The sequence below is a fragment of the Brachycentrus maculatus genome, unplaced genomic scaffold (genome assembly GCF_059751285.1).
Source record: "Brachycentrus maculatus isolate JH-2025_06_01 unplaced genomic scaffold, ASM5975128v1 h1tg000172l, whole genome shotgun sequence".
Classification (NCBI taxonomy): domain Eukaryota; kingdom Metazoa; phylum Arthropoda; class Insecta; order Trichoptera; family Brachycentridae; genus Brachycentrus; species Brachycentrus maculatus.
This window is the reverse complement of record NW_028280925.1, coordinates 2,293,420-2,316,256: the sequence shown is the minus strand read 5'-3', so window position 1 is coordinate 2,316,256 and position 22,837 is coordinate 2,293,420. Positions and strand designations below refer to the sequence as shown.

Genomic DNA, 22,837 nt, shown 5'->3' with positions numbered 1-22,837 from the left:
TAACAACGTCATATATCAAAAATTTTCAATTTTCAGTTGCGCATGTTTTCGGAATGCCCAGAAAATGTACTATATCCCAGCAAAAGCGGCATATTTTTAACTTAATATTTACCCGCTACAGGGCAGAAAGTGTTGTTTTTGCATTTTGAAGAAAAGGTATTGTTTAATATTTTTTTTAAATAAACTAAATATTTGTCAAATGGAGAAAAAACATTCAGGTTTTACCTAAAAAGATCTGTTGCACAGTAAAAAGTTCAATAATTGGCTTGATATTTATGTTTAATACATTTCATTATATTTTTAAACTTTAAAAACGATCTCCTGAAAAATCAAGTTTTTTTATTTATGACGTTCTTGAAAGGAGTGAGCGATGTGTTTCAATGCATTTCGCATTGTGCATTGAAACACGTGACACAATAGATTTGAGAAATAGGGGTATTTATCAAGTAAACCTTAAATTAAAAAAGTTTAATGTTATTTAAATGAAAATGGATGAAAAAAAGCCTCAGCCAGCTATTTGCAAATAGAAAATAGAATAATAAATATGATGAGAAATTTGAGTAAGCTTGGGAAGTGATGAGTTGAAAATTTACATATTATATAAATTTATAATAAAGTTAAGTCTGTAGTTTAGAATAGGGCAGAAAATAATAAATAGTGAATACTGTATAAAGGTAACAAATGCCTCAAGCCTGTGGAACCCTTGATATTGAAAATACAATTCATCTCTATTATAAAGTTAATTTGTACTAAAACATTTGAGTAAAAAGCTTAAATCGATAAGACAATGTCTTCTCTACAATGTGTGGCAAAAGAATTACATTTTATACTCAGTTTCAATTTGTGACATTTGTTTGTAAATATATCACTAAAACATTAATATTGTTTAATGCTTATTGCCTTTTTTTAAATGTTGTATTTCATTGTTTTTAATATTACATTTTGATGCAAAAAATAAAAATTTTAAGCTTAAAAAAAAGAACAGTCTTATAAATAAAGGGTGTAGATCATTCTTATTACCGTAATCACTTAAATTCGAGAAGTTGTTTGGTAAAGGTTTTGACGTTTTCAATAACAATTATAGTACATAAAAGGAGTTTAAAACAATTCAACCCTTATCTGCACCCAACGGTGCATAGGGCACTGCATCATATAAACACAATGTTATCTTGATCCTTAGCACATGAAGAAAAGGTGATCAACCTTCCGCTTCAGGTATCGATCCAAGGTAATGTTTAGACCCCGCCTGGGAATCGCATCCTGGACCTCCAGTACGGTAGCCGAACATACTGACCATTACAATACGGAGGCAGAGAAATCTTAATTAAAAAAAAATAACAAATAGCAACCAAAAAAATTAAGATTTTAAATAATGTATCCTGTGATTGCCGAAAACTACCCTGCAGGCTAGGGGTTGATGGAGTTAATGACAAAAAGTACCATTATCTAACATTAAGTAAAATTATATCAACTTTAAAATATCATTACCTGTTAATCAATTCTTGTCTATCCGGCCTGAGCGCCAGTTTAATGTTGAGGCTCTCCTTTCTGGCGATCTTGGCGGCCAGTCGATCATCGTTGGGATCTTCCCTGTAGTGGATCCCATCGGATCCCATTCCCGGAGGCGTGCGGTCGTCTTCCCTGATGATGTAAGGTCGGGCATTCTCCTTGTTCTCCATGGCACAAGCCTGTCGCACAGGGCGAGTACTGCAATAAAAAATAATTATTACAAATACGTTAAAATAGAAGAGAAAAGAGTGATAAGGCTGTGGAATATTTTATTTTCCTTAATGTCAGTTAATTATTATTTTGTTGTTTTTTTTTCTATCTCTTTCTCCTATTATATCCTTTATTTATTGTTATTACAATGTATTTGATTTGTTAGAGCTAAAATCACTCGTAAGCGAGTGTGGGCTAACTAAAAATTATAAAAAAATTAAAAATGCTTTGGAATGGTACTAATGTGCCGATACATTAAAATATCTATTAGAACTTTTAAATAATATATATGTTAAAGTAATGACTATTTAATTACAAATCAGCAAAGTCTAAATCATCAAAAAATGTTTTTGAAATCTTTTAGTATGATTTTAAATATACTAAAAATATAGAACATTTTTGGTCATTCGTTTAAAATTTTTAATTCACTGTAATATTTCATGTAATAGTTCATTTGATTCCAAATCAGTATGTTATTAACATGTACACAATGTTTTTAAAATCTTTTAGTACGACTGTTAAATATACAAAATAATTTTTTTTTTGAGGTCAAGGGATCTTGCATCCCTTATGTCACTGCGACCATATTAGGCCTATTGTGACCTGTACAAAAGAATATTGCACATTTGTCATTTGTAAAAAATAATAATTCACTGCTCGATGGGTTATGACGCTAGACATTAAAAGTCCCCGGATGATGATGATAAATAAAGTTTTCAATCTTCATGTCACAGATGCTCATTTATGTATCCAACTCGTCACCTGAATGCAGAACTATCTTAACTGCAAATAAGAAATATTTACTAAGTAATTAAACTTTCGTACTAAATTATTTTCTCAATCATTAAGTAGTATTTTTAGTGAATATTTAGATTGATGTTTTAATAGCTATTTATTTACAGTGAGAACTTTCTGCACAGTAAAATCAGTAGCATAAAAAAACACAATACATGAAAAAAGGAGAAATTGAATTTTATGCAATTTCGGATTGCGTATTCGGGTGACAAATTGATTGCTACTGATAAAACCGCTTACATTCTTATGGATGAGATGAAAATTTCGGATGATGTAAATATTGATTATTATACAGACTGTCGCTCAACGTGCTTCATGCACATATTAAACAAACCTAAACGGACTTAAGATTGAGTTCTAAAGCGGACAATGTGTTCATCTTAATGATATATGTTGCTATAGTAATTTTCTTAATTTTTTTCGAAGGTCAAATAACAGTAAATAACACCAGATTAATCCCCCAAAAATGATTACGCATCAAACAATAAAACGTCTGAAACAGTTTCGCAATCAAATAAAATTTATGTGGTTGCTTAAATAAAATCCAATGTAACAATAAATTCACGTTTTAAGAGCATTCTACAAAAGAATGTATTTTTTTCCCCTCTTAAATCTTTATTTGCTTTTTGGTGAAATAAAATAATTATTTGTGCCGCTCAATAAAAGTTTCGGCCATTACTTAGACTAAACAAAAATCAATCTAGCCGAGTGTACGGAGAGAAGCTGGGAAGTCTGCCTCGTCCGCTAGCATAGGTTGGCAGAGAGCCAAGACAATTAAAATGGATAGCATCTCGCCAATCGATAAGACCGGATCGAAGTGAGATGGATGAGACAAGCCGAAGTGCACCTTGGTAGTGACATTCTCTGGCCAGGATGTTTCAAGGGCAGTAATACAGCCGGCAAGGGCAGAGTTGATTGCCCAGTGTACTATTTATAAAAAGCGAGCCTCTGCCAAGGATAAAAAAAGATTCATGGAATGAGAAAAAAATGTCATCGGCCAGGTGGAAGGTATTTTGAATACATTAAAGAAAAATAGATATCACGGAGCGAAAATAAAAATGCAGGTTGATGGCAAATTTATCTGATATAATATAATACCGATATTAAACGGAAAAAATGTGATATTTATTTTCATTCCCTAAGACTATTGAGTGAAGTTTACACTGAATATTTTAAAATGAAATTTTCTTCATTACTTTTCAATGGGAAAATTTATAATAAAGAATATTAAAATGATTTTTTTTATATAAATCAACTATAAATAATAAGAATTCTCTTAAAGCGTTTAATCTAAACTAAAATGACTGAGAATCTGAATTAAATAGATTTATGTTTTGTATTGACATTTCTTGGTGGAACTGCATTTTATATAATAAAATAAGTATATAGTTATTTCCACATACATTTTATTTCAGAAGAGACCAGGTTTTATTGTTACCAACATCATCAGACTGGTGAGAGGCTAGACAAAGTTCTAATGATAATGAATGAACAATAAAAAAAATGTTATAAACACAACAGGCAGGAGTGGAAAACCATGTTTTTTATAAATTTTTCGAATAAAATTAATTTAAATTGAGTTTTAAAAGTTAAGTAAAAATTGAATTTACATAAATTCATTTTGTTAAAATCAGTTTTCAACCCCTGCTTTTTTGTGTATATAATATGGAATTTCGTCTAGCTTCCTACCAGTCTAATGATGTCGGTAATAACGAAATCCGGTCACTGGTCAAATAAAATATATGTGGAAAAAACTATATAGTTAATTTTTTTATAGTCTGAATTAAGTCGCAAATGATTTTAAAGCTTTAAACTCATATATTTTTTAGTTTTAATTTAACAATATATAATATTGATAAAAAAAACATAATTGAAAAAATCAAGTAGTAGTTTTAGGGAAAATGATTTAGTATCAGATTAATTGTTGAAAATTGGTCTGTAAAGACCACGGAAGTGGGTAGCTGATTATGTCAGAAACAACAGCTTTGGCCGAGTTCCAAGCATCTAGTTAAACAAGGTTAATATGTGAGACATTGAAAACACGCTGTGTCATTTGGAAGTTCACACGAAAGGTGCATGACAAAATACATAACATAACTGCGGATCTGACGCGTGTAGTATAACAACATTGTTACACGAGTCACGAGTACGTGCGAGACATGGGATTGGTTAAAAATAGCAGACCGCACCCCTACAACGACAAGGTTCCATCAAATATGATTTGGGAAAAAAAGTCATTTCCATGAAAAGGTTCCATTCAATAAGCTTTGTGTAACATGTTTTATTTTTTACTGACATATCGCTCACTCCTTTCAAGAACGTCATAAATCAAAAAATTTGATTTTTCAGGAGAATGTTTTTAAAGTTTAAAAATATAACACAATGTATTAAAAATAAATATCAAGCCACTTATTGAACTTTTAACTGTGCAAGAGACCTGAAGGTTTTTTTTCCATTTGTAAAATATTTAATATATTTAAAAAAAAAAATTAAACAATACCTTTTCTTCAAAATCCAAAAACAATATTTACTGCCCTGTAGCGAGTAAATATTAAGCTAAAAATATGCCTATTTTGCTGGGATATAGTACATTTTCTGGACATTCCGAAAACATGCACAACTGAAAATTGACGATTTTTGATTTATGACGTTCTTGAAAGGAGTGAGCTATATGTTGAATTTTTTTTAAAATACCATGTTCCAAGATTTTATCTGAAATTCACATGTAGAATTTCAGATAAAATCTTGTGCTGTGGCATAGTTGGGTAGACACTCAACCGCGAAACTGGCATCATAGATTCGATTCCCGCCAATTCAACTAAAGTAATATTTATTTTCAAATGGTCTGGGCGTTGGATGGGTGAAATATTGATAAGGTATTAATTTATAAAAGATTAATGGAAATTCGTAGTGTGCAAAATAATGAAAATAAAAATAATATTAAATTGCAATTGAAACACAATTCTTTCAGGAGTATGATCGAAGAGACCATGTCATTTTAGGGACAAAAGATGTTTTACAGAATCATAGAAAGGTTACATGATTACCATCCTTTTTTTCCTTCTTTTTTATTAAAAAAGAGAAATATTGTTTTATTTTTATTATTTACACAAATATTTTAGTTTCAAACTAATAATGAGCCTAAGCGGCTCATTATTAGAAATAGTTATAAAATTGTGGTAGAGTGGGTTCAAACCGAGAAACTTTGACTTAAGAGTCCGCGACACTAACGACGGGACCACAACCCGACTGTTCGGTTTCATATAATTTGTACCATTTACAAATGAACTTTACGGGCATTGCAACTACTAAATGATGACACTACTGTTATATTAATAAACATCGGTGTATCATTTTCAAAGAAACGCATTCACTATGTAGATCAGATAACTTTGACTTTATTTCCATTTGGCAAAAGAATTTATTTATATTAATTTATTTTTATAAAACTTTAACTTCCTGATAATAGGGATAGACAAGCAGCATTAAAAAGACAAATCGTTCATCAAAATAAAAGATCTGCAGAAATGTTAAAGTTATCCAAACAACATTAGTTAATGCGTTTTATGTATATATCCATTGTAATTGACTACCTGACGATCTGTAAGCTAAACCAACAGACTGAAAATTATAAAATGTGTTTCAATGACTCGATGTGAAAATCAATCGAGACATTAAAAAGATGAAATTATATTTATATATTTTTTTAACGTCTCATCAAAGTGGAAGAAGAATATGGAAGTCTGGGCATTTACGGGGCTGACGACCGTCATAGGCTGGTTTAAGTGATCACTTTACACACGTGTAACATTCACCAATTCTACCCATTCTTGACAACCACACTACTCAAATTATTGGAATATCTATATATATGAACCAATTTAGAAACCTTGTTCTTGAATCACTAGAACTTCACTTGAGACATCTATTGGTGAGATGTAAAAAAAGCTTTTTATTACATCTCACAATAGATGCCTCTAGTGAAGTTTTAGTGATTCAAGAACAAGGTTTCTAAATTGGTTCATATATATAGAACTTCCAAGAATTTGAGTAGTGTGGTTGTCAATAATCGATAGAATTGGTAAATGTTACACGTGTGTAAAGTGATCACTTAAACCAGCCTATGACGGTCGTCAGCCCCGTAAATGCCCAGACTTCCATATTCTTCTTCAACATTGATGATATGTCAAAAATAAAATATGAAAATAACTCCTGTAATTGGAGATTATCCAGATTTTGATTTTACAAGTATTTGGACACACTCAAAAGTTGTTTATAAATATGTGATTAATAATGATGGGATGTTGTAAAAAAAATATATATATATAACAAAAACGAACACGGATAGTATTAAATTTTTACCAGATTCGGATCCTCGGCCTTGTTGGAGGCCTTCTGGTAGCAGCAGAGAAAGTACAAAGAAAACATAATTTTAGCAAGAGTAAAGTAAGGTACGATGAACTCCTTCCGGGCTACACTGAAGTGGAATTCAACCCACACCCTATACACCTGTTGCCGTAGCAAGATTACATCAGAAGTAACATAATTAACTACACCAGTTGCTTTAATTCACTCACTCAAGAATATTTTACACATTGGATAAGAAAAAATTAACATTTTACCCTAGTATACAATTAATATTTTAAAATATTATTTTAATAATATGCAGTGGAACCTCTCATAACGAGTTTAATTCGTTCCAGCATCTTACTCGTAAAGCGATAAAAAAAAATCCCATACAATGTAAAATACGATAATTGTTCCAAGCCGAAAGAAAACTCATTTTTTCCAAATTTTTTTTTAAGTTTATATAAATAAAATGACTTATAAATTGTTAAGGAGTGTAAAAACTTGGTTTGTAATTTAGATTTGAAACTAAAACGTAAAAAAATATGAATTTATGACAAATAATTAATCCCTTTTAACTAGAAAACTGTTTTGAGACATTTGTTTTTGCCAACGCTTCAAAATTTGGTGAAAATGTATCACAGCATTTTAATTGAACAAATTTGTAGCACGAATAGCCACCTCCTTAATAGGGTGATGCTTCTTAATGTACGATGCAACATTTTCCCATGCTTTCAAAGCTCTTTGGTGATCAGCTCTTGGCTGTACTCATTCACCAGCTCTTCAATATCTTTGTTATCCACCTCGAGTCCCATGATATTTGCTAATAACACAACCTCGTTGACTTTAGACTGCACAGTTACTGTTTCAAAATCACATACTAATAGTATGTAAAAGACGCTTTTAACCCTTTCCACTCTGACCATTTTTTCCCATAACTGATCAGCTACTCTGATCAAAAAAATGCAACGTTTTTCTACCATTAAAATAAATATTTTGGTTCCCTAATTTTGGGACACTGTCTGGCAATTCGTATGATCCTGTTAATTAAGATTAACTGTATTTATCTGAAATATTTTTTGGTAGAATATACTTAGGTGATGGAGAAATCACTGAGAAATCAAAGTTATACCTGCGCCGGGTTAGACATTGTGGCCCACGGAGCTGCCTACTAGAATCATACGGGCCAGAATGTCTGGCCTACAGAGTGGTAAGAGTTAAACATTTCACGCAAACAATGTATTAATCATGGGTCCACAATCTGACTCAGTAGCTACATTTGCGAAAATCTCAAAAAGAAGAGCTGGTTTCCAGTTGACTACTTTTTGGACTGGTTGCTCCACAGTACACTGTTATCCACGATATTTCATTTTCAAATGTTTCACTCACTTAAAGCTGCAGTGGAGGCCCTCCTGGCGCTGGGTGAGCGGGCGGCCCTCCTGCGTGGGCGTGGCGGGGCCGGAGCCCGCGCCGCCGGAGCCGCGCTTCTTCAGGGCCGACTTGAGCGGCACGGCATTGAACTTGGGCTCCTTGGTGGGGATCTCCTCCACGCGCGATGTGTCGATGGCCGGATCGGGCTGCCCCACGCGCACGCGTAGCCCGCCGCCCTGCTCCTCCGGCTCCGACTCCGCCTCGTCCATCATGCTCAGCAGCTCTTCTTGATCTGGGGGGGTGAGATAATAAAGACCGTCAGAAATCAATGATCATCAATGAGAATCCAACTCACTCGGCGAGCTTCGTAGTCAGCCAACTTGGTATGCCAAAGTTGGTGGTGAAGGGGAGAGATAAGAAAGACCGTCAGAAATCAATCATCATCGATGGGAATCCTACTCACATGGTGAACATCATGGTAAACCAACTTGGTACGCCAAAGTTCGTGGTTCGAGCGCAGAAAACATTGAATGAGTACAGTAAAACGTCGCTTGATGCCACCCCTATTTACACTCTTTCGCTATAACATTATTTTGACCGCCCTACACATACGTTTTCTTCTGCACCTCCTGTTTCTTCTAACCCTTATCCGCACCCAATGGTGCATAGGGCATTGCATCATATAAATGCAGTGTTATCTTTATCGTTGACACATAAAGGAAAGGTGATCAGCCCTCTGCTTCAGGTACCAGTCCAGGATAATATTGAATAAATATTAGAGTTAAAAAATCACTTTTATTTATTTGACCACCCCCCTCTGAGAATCGAACCCAGGACCACCTGTACGGTAGCCGAGCATGCTGACCATTACACTACAGAGGCGCACAAAGCACCTATTTACCCGTAATGCCACCCCTATTTACGCTCTTTCACGATAACGATGTTCAGTAATTCACTGAGGAACAGAAAAATGCAATTTTTAATCGGTGATTTCCTAATATTTATTCAGTCGAGCATACAGCGTGTCGACTCCCAACCAGCTCATACCGTTTTGGCTGTATGTAAGGTGTGAGCATTCTAATAGGATTATATATGTACTACAGTACTGTTTCGTCATTTGAAACGCATTAGTTTTTGTATATAAAATCGCCATAATTGAACACTGCATACAAAAATTTAATAAATATCTAATTGCTTTATTTTGCTATTCGCATTTTTTTGTGGAAAATAGGCCCCGATTAGCACTGATTTGTTTAGCGCACCATTTTGCGAGGTATTACTGTATATGTACTACTATGCCAGCCTCTGTAGTGTAATGGTCAGCATGCTCGGCTACCGTACTGGAGGTCCCAAGTTCGATTCCCAGGGGGAGTTGAATAAATATAAATGAATATTTCACTCTAATATTTATTCAATATTACCCTGGACTGGTACCTGAAGCAGAGGGCTGATCACCTTTCCTTCATGTGGTCATGATTAAGATAACACTGCGTTTATATAATGCAGTGCCCTATGCACCATTGGGTGCAGATGAGGGTTTGAAGAAGATGAAGAAGAAGAAGTACTAGTAGGCTTGTGGCATCTGTATATTTAGTCAATTCAACCTTCATTTTTTAACTGTACCACCCGACATTACTCTGACAAAATCAAAATTTATTTTTTAAAAAAAAATACAAAAAAATGATAACATGTTAAAAAACAATGAAAAGTCTCTAATAGTACACAGGCACTGTATGTTATCCTGGTACAGTGTTCAGGAAAGTAGGATGATGATAAGTGGTCAAAATGTTGAATCACTACAGTAAAAAAACAACCAGTACTGTCCTAAATCATTAAAAATCCGACCTAGTAATAAATAATGAAGTAACCTTGAGGGGATTTTTCATGAAAAAGATGCTATAAAAAATGTCCATTATTATTATGTAATTTACAGCTGGATATTTTTTATCATTGAGATTAAGAGTTGGCAGAAACTTTGAGGGTTTAATTTATGCTCCAAGGTTACAATTCTTTATGATCGTGACAAAATTAATACAGAAAAAATATATAGCAAGATTTTCATTGATATTTATATATATGTTGATTAAAAAATTATCAAGATGGGAGAGTGGAGGTCTGGTTGGTTTTACAGGGATTACAACATATCATAGGCTGATTAAAGTGATCATTTATACATTTTAAACTATTTTTAAAAAAAGAGAAACATTTGTGTTTTAATTATTTACACAAATATTTCAATTTCATACCATTTCTGTGAGCCTGAGCGGCTCATAATTAGAAAAAGGTATCAAATTGTGGTAGAGTGGGTTCGAACCGAAAAACTCTGACTAAAGGTAAAGGTCCGCCTCCGTAGTGTAATGGTCAGCATGCTCCCCTACCGTTCTGGAGGTCCCGGGTTCGATTCCCAGGGGGGTTTAATAAATATAAGTAATTTTTTCACTCTAATATTTATTCACTATTTCACTGAACTGGTACCTGAAGTGGAGGGCTGATCACCTTTCCTTCATGTGTAATCGATCGAGATAACACTGCGTTTATATGAAGCAGTGCCCTATGCACCATTGGGGTGCGGTAAGGGATTTATTTATATTATTATAGGTAAAGGTAGTATCATACATGGTAAAAATAGTGAAGGATATTGGTAACATAAACCAAGCTAGGACACAAAATGCCGAACCCTCTTCTAGCAGAACGGAAGGTCAGCTGATGACAGTCAACAGTCTGCCTTCTCCTGAGGAGTTTTTGAGTTTTTGCTGAGAAATTCCTGACTGGCCCACACTAGATTATCTCTTCTGTTCCCAACACAGATTCAAATAAAAACATATTGAATTAGCTAGAAGCAACAAAAATCCGATAAATGATCTATAAACCTTTTACATGAAAAGCAAGGTCAATAATAAATGCAATTCCCATATAAACAACAACAAAAAAGTCAGTAGTCCCCAACCATTTGTGTTCGGGGGTTGGGGTCCACTGCTCTAAGTCATAAAATGAAGAAGTAGAAGATGGGCAGGGGGTTACCTTCGTAGTCGTAGTCGGAGAGGTCGAGCGGCACGGAGTTGAGGAGCGTGGTGACGCGGCGCGCGGGCGGCGCCGTGGGGCTGGGCGAGCTGAACATGGGCGGCGGCGGGATGGGCCCGATGTCCGACACGGCGATGGGCGGCTCCGGCAGCTCGGACAGCATCAGCGGCGGCAGCTGCGGCAGCCCGCACCCCCCGTCCGGATCTGGAAATAAATTAAATCATATTTAACTCTTGTAGGTACTGACATTTCATGGTGGAACTGCATTTCATACAATAATATAGCAACTTTGTAATTTTTTCCACATGAATTTTATTTGACCGGCAACCGGGTTTACTACACGTCATTGTCATAGCCTACCCCTAAGAAGTAGCACCGTGAATAGTTAGTGTGTTTACCTACATCAAAATCGATTTAAATTAACATAATAAAAATAACAACTACTTATATAGTTTTTTCTACATATACACCCATACCTCGCTATACGGCCGCTCTTTATACGGCATTTCGCTATAACGGCCCTCTTCAATTAAGGCACGTCTTCGATTTACGGCCTAAAATGTTTCGCAATAACGGCAATTTTGTCCGCCTCGGCTACCGTTCTGGAGGTCCCGGGTTCGATTCCCATCCGTGTATTTTAAATGACCAGCAACCGGGTTTCGTCATAACCGACATCAACAGACCGGTCTGATAGTGATCTATAAACCTTGTATATACATAATAAGCTAGGTTAATAATAATCATCTGTAAATATCTATAAACATCAAATAAAAAAATGTCCGCCTCCGTAGTGTAATGGTCAGCACGCTCGGCTACCGTTCTGGAGGTCCCGGGTTCGATTCCCAAGGGGGGCAAAATAAATATAAGTGATTTTTTCACTGTAATATTTATTCAATATTATTACCCTGGACTGGTACCTGAAGCGGAGGGCTGATCACCTTTCCTTCATGTGTAAACGATCAAGATAACACTGCGTTTATATGACGCAGTGCCCTGTGCATCATTGGCGTGCGGATAAGGGTTTTATTATTTATTAATAATAAATAAATTAGGAGGCGGATAAAATATAAGGAGAGAAGTTATGTAAGAGTTGAGATAGTAACGATAAGTCGGAAATTATTACTTTTGTTTGCAAGTTGATAGACGGTAGCTGTAGAAAATGTACCCGCTCCAATAACTTTCGAGAAAACTCTAAAATATTCTCTTCATTGACTCTTAATAGCTTATTACCATTATCCTTTGTTCAAACCATTTCTTCGCAAACTTCTACCCTGATATTTCAAATCATTATCGTGTTAAGATTATCATTTTTTAATGTAATAATTTACGAGCACTATCTAATTCACTGTCCGCCTCCGTAGTGTAATGGTCAGCACGCTCGGCTACCGTTCTGGAGGTCCCGGGTTCGATTCCCAAGGGGGTAAAATAAATATTAGTGATTTTTTCACTGTAATATTTATTCAAAATTACCATGGACTGGTTGGTACCTGAAGCGGAGGGCTGATCACCTTTCCTTCATGTATAAACGATCAAGATAACACTGCGTTTATATGACACAGTGCCCTATGCACCACTTGGGTGCGGATAAGGGTTTTATTTTATTTTATTATCTAATTCGCTTGTCTCATTCGTTAAGAACCGCCAAAAAGATTACAACCAAACAGGCATAAGACAACGGAGTCCTGGTTCCAACACTAATGCGTAAATGTGAAGCGTAGAGTCGGCAAAAGAAGGATAAAAGTAGATTGATTGCAGTTGAAATGCGATCTCTCAGACGAATGTGCGGAAAAACGATGCACAACAGATGTTCGAATGGTGATTGATGTACGGAAAGGATGCAAGGCAATCGATAAAATCAAGAAAGGTAGTTGAGATGGTTCGGGCATGTGGGACGAATGAGCGAAAATGAATTTACGAGGCGAATGTTTTTGGAAATAGAAGCAAAGGAAGACCGAAAAAAACTTAATCAAGTATTAAAATATTTTATAGTGGTCAGGTCAGGAGTCGGAATAATCGGCGGGTTTGCACGAGGAGATGCATGAATGCGTTAGAGGCAAAGATTGTTTGCAAAGACAGATCAATGTGGCGTTCAATTCTCTCTGACTACCCCTGCGGAGAAGCGGCGTGACGGTTAGTTAACAGTAAACCAACAAAAAGTGGATTAAGAAATTGTTATGCCGAAACAAATAGAATATTTATTTTTAAATGCGTACACTTATTTACGGAAAAGAAGGAATTTCCGCTATTCAGATTCCCAAAAAAGAAATCTTTTTATAGCATAATATTTTAGGCAAATTTATCTCGCTAATAAAAATTTCCGATTGAAAATGTTTCAGTGTAAGTAGGAGGTATGTTCCTAGAAAAAAACTTTTCTTTCACAATATACCTGCGAGGGATTCCGCGAATACGTTTTTCCCCCTCACTTCCTCGCGAACACAGTCGCGGCGCGGAATCTGAAAGGAGTTGACCCTTTGGTTACCAGGACTTTTTGGGTTACTATGCCAGAAAAACCACGATTTAAACATAAATAATTCAAAAGTAAAATGTGTTCGATAATTTATGAACACTCTTTTGTTTTATCTTCGGCGCGAAAATATCTCGGATTTTATTTCACTAAATGTATGGAATGTTATAAAAAATCACTAACTAAATGACTAACAAATAAGTGCTGCTCGCTTTATGTCCACCTCCTTTTTACGTCGTACGCATAATATTGCAGATCAAACGACTCGCCGACATAATTGCCGACATCCGGTGTTGAAATAAATAGAGTAGGGGTGCGTCTAATTTACAAATATTTTTATATTTATATTTTTAGTTACTCAATATACGTTTAACATATTTGTATCAATTTATTGCATTTTTTTTTGATCTTGACACGTAAATATGTATCATTTTTAATAATATCGCAGCTTTACACAACATACTTTTCGCGGAAAGAGAATCGGTTTAATGTGCTGTTTTTCTTTGTTTTTCTCGTTTCTCTTTCGGGTATTTTTGTAACTTTAACTAATTGTAAGATGTAATGTATCAAAATTTCAAAATTTCGATGTATAACTTAACGAACGGAGAAACACATAAAATGAATCGAAAATTTTCGCACACCCTGAAGGAATCCCTGAATTTTGGTGACCAAAAGGTTGAAGCGCCATAAAAAACGCATTTTTTAAGACTGGCGACCGGCGTACTTTACGCGGCAAGTGTCCAACCAGAAAAGCCTTCAAAACGAACTCCATACATCTAGCCTCCCGTCTGGGGATGAAATTAAGATAAGCCGAAAGCCAACAGAAGTCAAGAGCGTGGCCGCATAATCCTGGGCCGGGAGGCTGACGATAAACCACTACCGGGTCCTGTTACGTAATACAATACAGTAGAGTCCCGAATTCGAACGTCCAGTTAATCCGAAAATGCCCCGGAACTAAATAATTATTTTTTTTACAAAAATCCGCATTTCTCAAGGAATTAATGCTCAAAGGGGTGAAAATAAGTGCATGCTATCAAATCAATAAAAAAACAAATTAAATATTTATTAAATACAGTATACTTTTTTATTTAATACTAAGGTTTAATAGCACATTACGTACAGTACAATGTAACTAGCCGTGAACGATTTTAGTGTATTCTTGTATTATTACATCGATAAAGAAGAATAGTCTGTTCCGAAAACGTATATCTTCATACTATACGCCATTTTTATAACACAAGAGACTTCTTTCGATTCCAACCGCGTTATCACGGTTGTTTCGGCTTATCCGAATAATCAAATAATCCGAACAATGTCCGGTCTCAATAAGTGAATTTGGAAGTCTTTGTATTTACAGGGCTTAGGACACATCATCTTTAATATTCGCCCAAATCATGAAAATAAATATTTTTGGAATTCATATTGCAATTGGCGGGAATCAAACCCGCAACATCAGTTTCGCAGTCTAGCGTCAATCCAACTACGCCTACCTCCTTGTTCATTTAAAAAATATAAATTATATTTTTGTTTCATTTGCTTTGGTAAAACTTATAATAATTTAACCAATCGATATTTAAAAATTCAACATGAACAAAAACTGTATTTTAGTTTCATCTGTTTAGACGTAACTTCTAATTTGAACAATGAATATCGAAAAATTCAACATGAACAAAAATGGTATTTCAGTTTCATTTGTTTTGTGATATAATTTGAGCAATGAATATTTAAAAGTTCAACATTAACAAAAACTGTATTTTAGTTTCATCTGTTTCGACATAACTTCTAATTTTTAAAATGAATATCGTACAATTAACATTAACAAAAACGGTAGTTTAGTTTAATTTATTTTGTGATATAATTTGAGCAACGAATATTTAAAAATTCAACATTAACAAAAATGGTATCTTAGTTTCATTTGTATTGATAAAACTTATAATTTGAACATTGAATATCGTACAATTAACATTAACAAAAACGGTATTTTAGTTTCATCTGTTGTTAGTTGAAATTTCATTAATTGTTCAACATTATAATGTTGAACAATGAATATCGGAAATTTCAACATTACTATTCTCGGATTTAGCAGCCTCCAATAAGTGGGTTGAAAAAAGCTTCTCTCGTGAATGGCTTACACTGTCATCGAAATGTAAATGCCCTGAGAGATTGAGCTCGGATAGCAAAGGGTTCTGCGATGCCTGTACTTTATATCTGCTCGCCTAATCTTGTCGAGTGACGCTCGACCCTCAACAGTCCCGTCGCCCATCTCGATGTAGATGAAACAGGAATTGATTTATTAGAAGGGAACACGAAACGCGACCTCAGGGCTCAGCCTCCTAATCTCGACATTTAAGTCTAAACTTTAGACATTTTTTTATTATTTTACATTATGTAATTAAATACAAATATAATTGGTCATTGGGTCATTGGTCATTAACACACAATGACAAATTATTTTTCATAACATTGTCTTTTATTTCAAAATTATAATATAATTATAAATAAATAATTTTTCAACGTATTTTATGTATTAATTGTTAAATCATTCACAGATTTTTTGAGTCTACTAAGATGTATTTTACTGTGAAAAAATACATAAAAATTAATATTATGATAATTGTTTCGCTTAGTTATGGCATTTTCAATCAAATATTTAGTTGACTCAAAAAATCTGTGTTTGATTTAACAATTAATACATAAATTAAAATGGAGTTCTACAAATTAAATGTCAAATCAATAAATAATTTTTCAATGGTCTATAAATTTTAGCTTTAGGTGGGCCGCGGAATTCTAGGAAGAATTTTGGTGTGTCGCAGGTGAGAAAAGGTTGCGGAGCACTGGTCTAAAGTACTAATGAACAAAATCAACCAAGGTGATTCGTTAATGCCTACATCTCGGGCGTCCAAATCACAACGGGTTTGGCCGCGCAGAGGGCTTGACGCGTGTTTACGCTTAAAAAAATACCATATATCATTGTTCCTCAAAGTGTGTGCCGCGGCACACTGGTGTACCGTGGTGATTAGTTGGTGTGCCGCGGAAAAAAGTCTCGTTTTGCGAACATATTAAATCAACTTTGTTATGATATTATACGTTTTCGCATTATATTTTGATAATAAATAAAAATTAAATAAACTTTTTTTTTCTTTGGTGTACCACTGAAATTTCTTAATTTGGCAGGTGTACCTTGGACAGAAAAAGTTTGTGGAACACTGCCATTTACCATATATTGGAATTATACTTTTTTTAGAATATACTTAAAATATATTTTTACACATTTTTGTAACCCCTTACCTTTCGTTTTTAATTAGTGTTTTACTTAGTAAATACCACTATTTCATAAAATCTACTGTGACACGTGTTTCGATGCATTCCGCATCATTTTCAAACACCGTACGGTGTAAAACATTAATTGAAAATGGATAGATTTTATCACAAAGTGACTGCCAAATCAATTAATGAAATCCCTACCTTTCAATAACTCTTTTGTTTTCAAAACCTTATATTAATTTCGAAAAATAACTTATTTTTTCAATACAAAAACAGCGTTTTAAGCAAAAAATAATATTACGTTAAATGTCACCTGGGTTTAAAGAAAATAAGGTTGAGGGCTATCGATTATCCCGCCTTAGAAGATTACTCCAGCAAAACTCGGAACATTTTGTTTTAGTGCGGAGTTTATTATTGTCGGGCTGATTAATTTTTCATATAGCTGACACTCTAATATCTCTGGTAGCTAATTTTACCTAGAGCTATCTTACGGCTTTACAAATTGGCCACGTCTTCACTTATGAGCGGACATTGTTTATGGAGAACTATGGGTATTCATCACTACGCCTCTCGAATACCAAATAATTTGCCGATGTTGACGCAATTTACTACACCAACAATAGAAAATATTCCGGGACCTTTCGTCCAGTTTCAATTATAAAGAGTGTTTTTTTAAGAGGCAAACAAATTCCAATTTCCCGAAATGAATTGATGGTGTCACCCGCCGTGTTGCATGTTGCGCCATCTTGTTGAAACCACAGCTCTTTCACATCGATGTCATTCATCTGAAGTACGAAGAAGTCAGTAATCATGGCACTGTAGCGCTCTCCATTAACCGTAACATTCTGGCCGCCATCGTCTTAAAATAAATATGAGCTAATGATTCCACCGGCCTATGGGCCCTAAGCACACCAAACAGTGACTTTTAATGAACGTAAGGGCGTCTCGACAAGGACTTCTGGGTTTTTTCCACTCCAAATTCGGCAATTCTTCTATACATACTCATTTAACCAAAAATGTGTCTCATCAGTGATCAAAATTTTGCGTTTTAAAAGAGAATCAAGCTGAATATGGTTCTCGGCCCATTCACCGAAACTACGACGCGCGTAATGGTCATTCAGTCTATTCATGGTGTAATGGCAAATGTACTAATCAACTAATCAACTGTCTGTAGAAAGAATGTTGCCAGTTTAAAAACCAATCCTCTAAAAAAACACCCTATACTTTTATGAGCCTTCAGTGTTACATTTGTAATATCAAGATACGATATATATTTGGATTTATTTTCCAGGAGTATTTTTTCACCCGACAGAATAACTTCACACATCTTTATTTGTACTTTTGGGACGTATTTATTATTTTCACCCGAGTTTTCGGGAAATCTCAGTCTTTTTCAGGTCCAACTTTGAGGATTTCCGTTTTTATTTTCCCTCAATCTTTTGAAAAAGTTTTCCTTTGTACGATGCCCATGGCAGTTAAGAAATGGGCAATTATCATTTTTATTTTAAACTTATTGCTAGAGTGTATTGTAAATATTATACATCTACCGACAGGAAAACGAAAATATTTTATTAAAAAAATATATATGAAAAGAAACAATATTTTATATAGATATCTCAACATATATAGATTAAGAAGAATCGCTTCCCGCGTGGTAAAACAGAGAGAATTGAACGCCACGCCACTCTGTCTCTGCGAACAATCTTCGCCTCTTTCACATTCACGCATTCCCTCATACGAACCCGCCGATTATTCCAACTGCTGACCTGATCACGCCCAAGTATTTGAAAGGCTTGATCATACCAAGTTGTCCTCGGTCTTCCTCTGCTTCTATTTCGCATCATATTTTTTTGTTCTTTTTCCAACCGTTCGTTCTATATGTCCAAACCATATCAACACATTTTTCAATTTTATCGATACTGGTCATCTCAGCCTTGCATAATTATCACCAAACGAACACCTATCATACATTTTTTGTCGCACATTCATCTGAGAGATTGCATATTGACTGCATTCCGTCTACTTTCATTCTTCTTTTTGTTGCCAACTCCTTACCTTACTTCCGTAAATAAAAGTGTTTTGCCAGTTTAGCTTTCAGATTTAGTTTTTCGTTATGTTCAAAATAATTAACAATTATCTCAGCAAACACCCACTAAAATAAAATTATCCTCAACAAGGGTATATATTTTATCTATAATTTAATGGATTGTTTTACACGATATGCAATTTTTATTTACCTTTATTTGGCCTTTATAATTTATTTATTTTTTGCGTTGATAAAAACCAACATTTAAAAATAAATAAAAACAACTTCCTTAAATTCCTGATTACCTGTGAAGTTTCTTTAAAATGTGGTTGTTTTTCAACAAACCACTTCCACTTAGAATATATTGATAATTTCAAATAAGCATAAACATCAGATATATCAATACAGGTCGAAAAAACCACTGACAAAATCCACGTTGGCTTTACGGAATTACGAGCTAAATTATCGTCTTTTTGGAAGCATCAAAAGCTAGCGTGCCATATTTCGAAATTTATAAAATTATTTGTTTAATACCACGAGGAAAATAAAAGTAGAACGAAAGCTTATATGGAAAATTTCACTGGGGAAATATTAACGGAGAGCGGGTGTACATTTATGTACATTGCGAAAATAGAGTCGGAGAAGAAATTCCGAGAACAAGTTGGCATCGTGTATTTGTCACATGTAAAAATACACCTCCGGTACGTAGACTCTTACATATTTCTAAGCTTTGAATTAAATACGCTGCCGAACGACAAAAAATAGATGATAACACAAGAATAACTATGATTTATTTATTAAGAACACATATTTACACTACTACTACCACCATTACGCCGTTTCCCCACAGGGGTAGGCAGAAAGTATGGAACGCCACACTCTTCTGTCCTGACATACGCTCCTCGCCTCCTTCTCAATATAATTTATGTATTAATTTTAAATCAAACACAGATTTTATGAGTTTTTTTCTAACCCTTATCCTTAACCCGGGACCTCCAGAACGGTAGCCGAGCGTGCTGACCATTACACTACGGAGGCGGACATGAGTCATATAAGTCTACTAAGTATAAACTAAATAAGTTAGTAAACTTAGTAGACTCATAAAATCTGTGTTTGATTTAAAATTAATACATAAATTAAAATGGAGTTCTACAAATTAAACGCCAAATCAATAAATAAAGAAAAATATAATGATACATGTCTTCATCTTTAATAAATCTCTTCAGTAAACTAAAACCCGTAGACATAATTTTGGGACCGATACCATTTGAATAACACCGCAAGCTCTGTTTATTTATTCGAGGTAAAATCGAAATATTATTCAGGATACAGAGCAAACAGTAGATTATACTCTACTGGCTAGAAAGGCAATCTCTAACCCTTACTCCATCTTAGCCGAACAACCCCAACCTAGCACATCCATCCAGAGGGGGGGGGGTGACTACAATCAACCTTGACCCGCTGTTTTATGAGTCAAATATAAATTGGAGACGAAAACCCTTCCAAACTTTTAAATAAGTAAAAAAAATAAACTCAAAAACCCAAAACATTGATTATTACTAATGAAATAAGAACTTTATATGAATATTAATATATATTTATATCCCTAGAGAAATAAAAAAAATAGAAGATATCAAAATTCTTAAGGAAAAAAAATCCCCATTACATGTAAATCTTAAAAATATATATAAAAAAGAAAAGAAAAAGACTATTATGCCATTAATCCAATAAAACAATAAACCTTGAGTGTGTAAGTCCCTCTACAAGCACAAGAGCTCAGTCTCTTTTTTGGAGAGGCACAGCGAAACTAAAATTATACGTTTGCCATTATCTATAAATGTATGGTAATTTTATATAATTGTATTTAAAAAATGTAAAAAACTATAATAAATAAATAAATATATAATAAATGTTACAATCAAACACTGATTTTTAGAGTCTACTAAATTGTATTTTATAGTTAAAAACAAATAAAATTTGTAACAATTGTTTCGCCTTGTTATGGTATTTTGAAACCAATGTTAAGATTAAATGGCCTGAGGGTCCTTATACGAGTATAGCTATACAGTTTTGATGCATAGCTATACTCGTATAAGTGATGATTTTGTTGTAACATGTGCAGTAATATAAATATATGAAATAAGAACTCTCAAACTTCAGAATGAAATGCGTCAGAAAATAATGTAAGCGAAAATATTCATTCATTTCGCGTATGGAAATTTTAAACGTCCATGTAAATTCGATTCGAGATTACATTTTCTTTAAGAAAACCAAAAGCAATACAGGATAGCGATACCAATGGCTTATTTATACACACAATTCAAATACACGTGCAAAAAATAAGAAGAAAGCAATTCCGTCGAATCGAATTCATACTTGATGTAAAAAGCTTGAAGGTGTACTTAAACAAAATTGAGCTTTGTATGAAAATAGCTACGCGTAGCGTTTGCGAGCGAAATTATGAAAACATTTTCCGATACAGGTTTTTACATTTCAAGTAACCAAATCCGCGTTCCCAATTCCCAAAAGCGCGCCTAAAGAACTTTACACGAGACTTTGAACGAAAAATATAACAATGTCACACGATACACAAAGCGGCGAAATTTGTTCGTCCAATATCAATGAGATGCGAATACCAAAAGCGGTTTATTTATTTCTAAATTCAATAACGTTCGCGAAGTCTCCGAAGAGAGGCGAACGCCATGCGCCAAACATTCAAGTATATCGGCAAAGTAAATTTGGAAAACTTTCCATTGTTACGGTACTTTCCCGACAGAGCAAAGGAGCGGAGGCGAAATTTCATTAATTAAAACGAACAGCGTCCGCGGTGAAAGACGGCAGCCATATTGCGAAATATTTAGCGTAAAATATTAAAATCGGGCAACAATTAAAAGCCCGCTGGAGTGGAGCCAGCATTATGTGCAATTACGTCAGAATGTCAGCACTTCGTAGCGAGTTGAGGGAAACTATTTCCGAGAGATGAACAGCACTACAAGAACGCCGTCTTGTGCTGTTGATGTTATATTTTCTCGAATAACTCTCAAACCGCACATGGAGAAATTACGGATCAGCGTTTCATTCATCGGCTATTACTAGATCACGACATACTTTACAAATGCCACATACACCACTCGTGAAAAATACATTTATTTGAGAACCAATTAAAAACCTTTCGACAGTCTTCCAACATATGAGATTACAAATACAATAATGTTTAAAACGACTCACAGCGACACCAAACTAATTTTAAAAAGAGAAATTAATCATCATAATACACGAGGACATAATAAAACAGACATGGAGCCGATAACCACAACTGAGTTTGTGTCGGGTTGTGGTGCCGTGTTTAGTGTCGCGGACTCTTGAGTCAGAGTTTCTCGGTTCGAATCTACTCTACCACAATTTGATACCGATTTCTAATAATGAGCCGATTAGGCTCACAGAAATAGTATGAAAGTAAGTATTTTTGTAAATAATAAAAACAAAAATATTTCTCTTTTTAAAAAATATAATAAAAATTTGGAATGATGTCCTTGCAATATATTGCCTATACCCAAATTAACCAGCTGCCTGACATATAAAATAGAACCCAGCCAGGGATCCAAAACGAATGAACCGAAAAAATACTTTTATGGAAAGATATTTATGTTAGTGATTACTGAAATTTTCTCATTTGTTTCCTTTAAAGATTCTTCTTACCTTATATTTTTGATATGTTTATTTACCATACCCGTTTATTGTTTTATATTCTACATTTTGTCCAATGTTAGTTTTGTTAGAAAAAAAATGTGTTTCAGTCTTGTTAACCTTAATCCCAAAACGAGTAATTG

The 22,837-nt window shown here is 34.4% G+C and overlaps 1 protein-coding gene across 6 annotated transcripts in view; it reads right to left on the bottom strand.

The window, feature by feature from the left end:
- Positions 1 to 22,837, bottom strand: part of LOC148308295 (phosphatase and actin regulator 2) — a 352,056-nt gene that overhangs the window by 10,074 nt on the left and 319,145 nt on the right. For 4 of the 6 annotated variants that reach the window (XM_088261993.1, XM_088261997.1, XM_088261998.1 and 1 more), the window contains 4 exons: positions 11,254 to 11,457; positions 8,251 to 8,524; positions 6,877 to 6,909; positions 1,489 to 1,707 (listed from right to left, as the gene is read on the bottom strand). In XM_088261993.1, the coding sequence (XP_088118119.1) occupies positions 1,489 to 1,707; positions 6,877 to 6,909; positions 8,251 to 8,524; positions 11,254 to 11,457 (730 nt within the window). The remainder of the gene's footprint in view (positions 1 to 1,488; positions 1,708 to 6,876; positions 6,910 to 8,250; positions 8,525 to 11,253; positions 11,458 to 22,837) is intronic. The other 2 variants (XM_088261996.1, XM_088261999.1) reach the window with 1 other exon arrangement.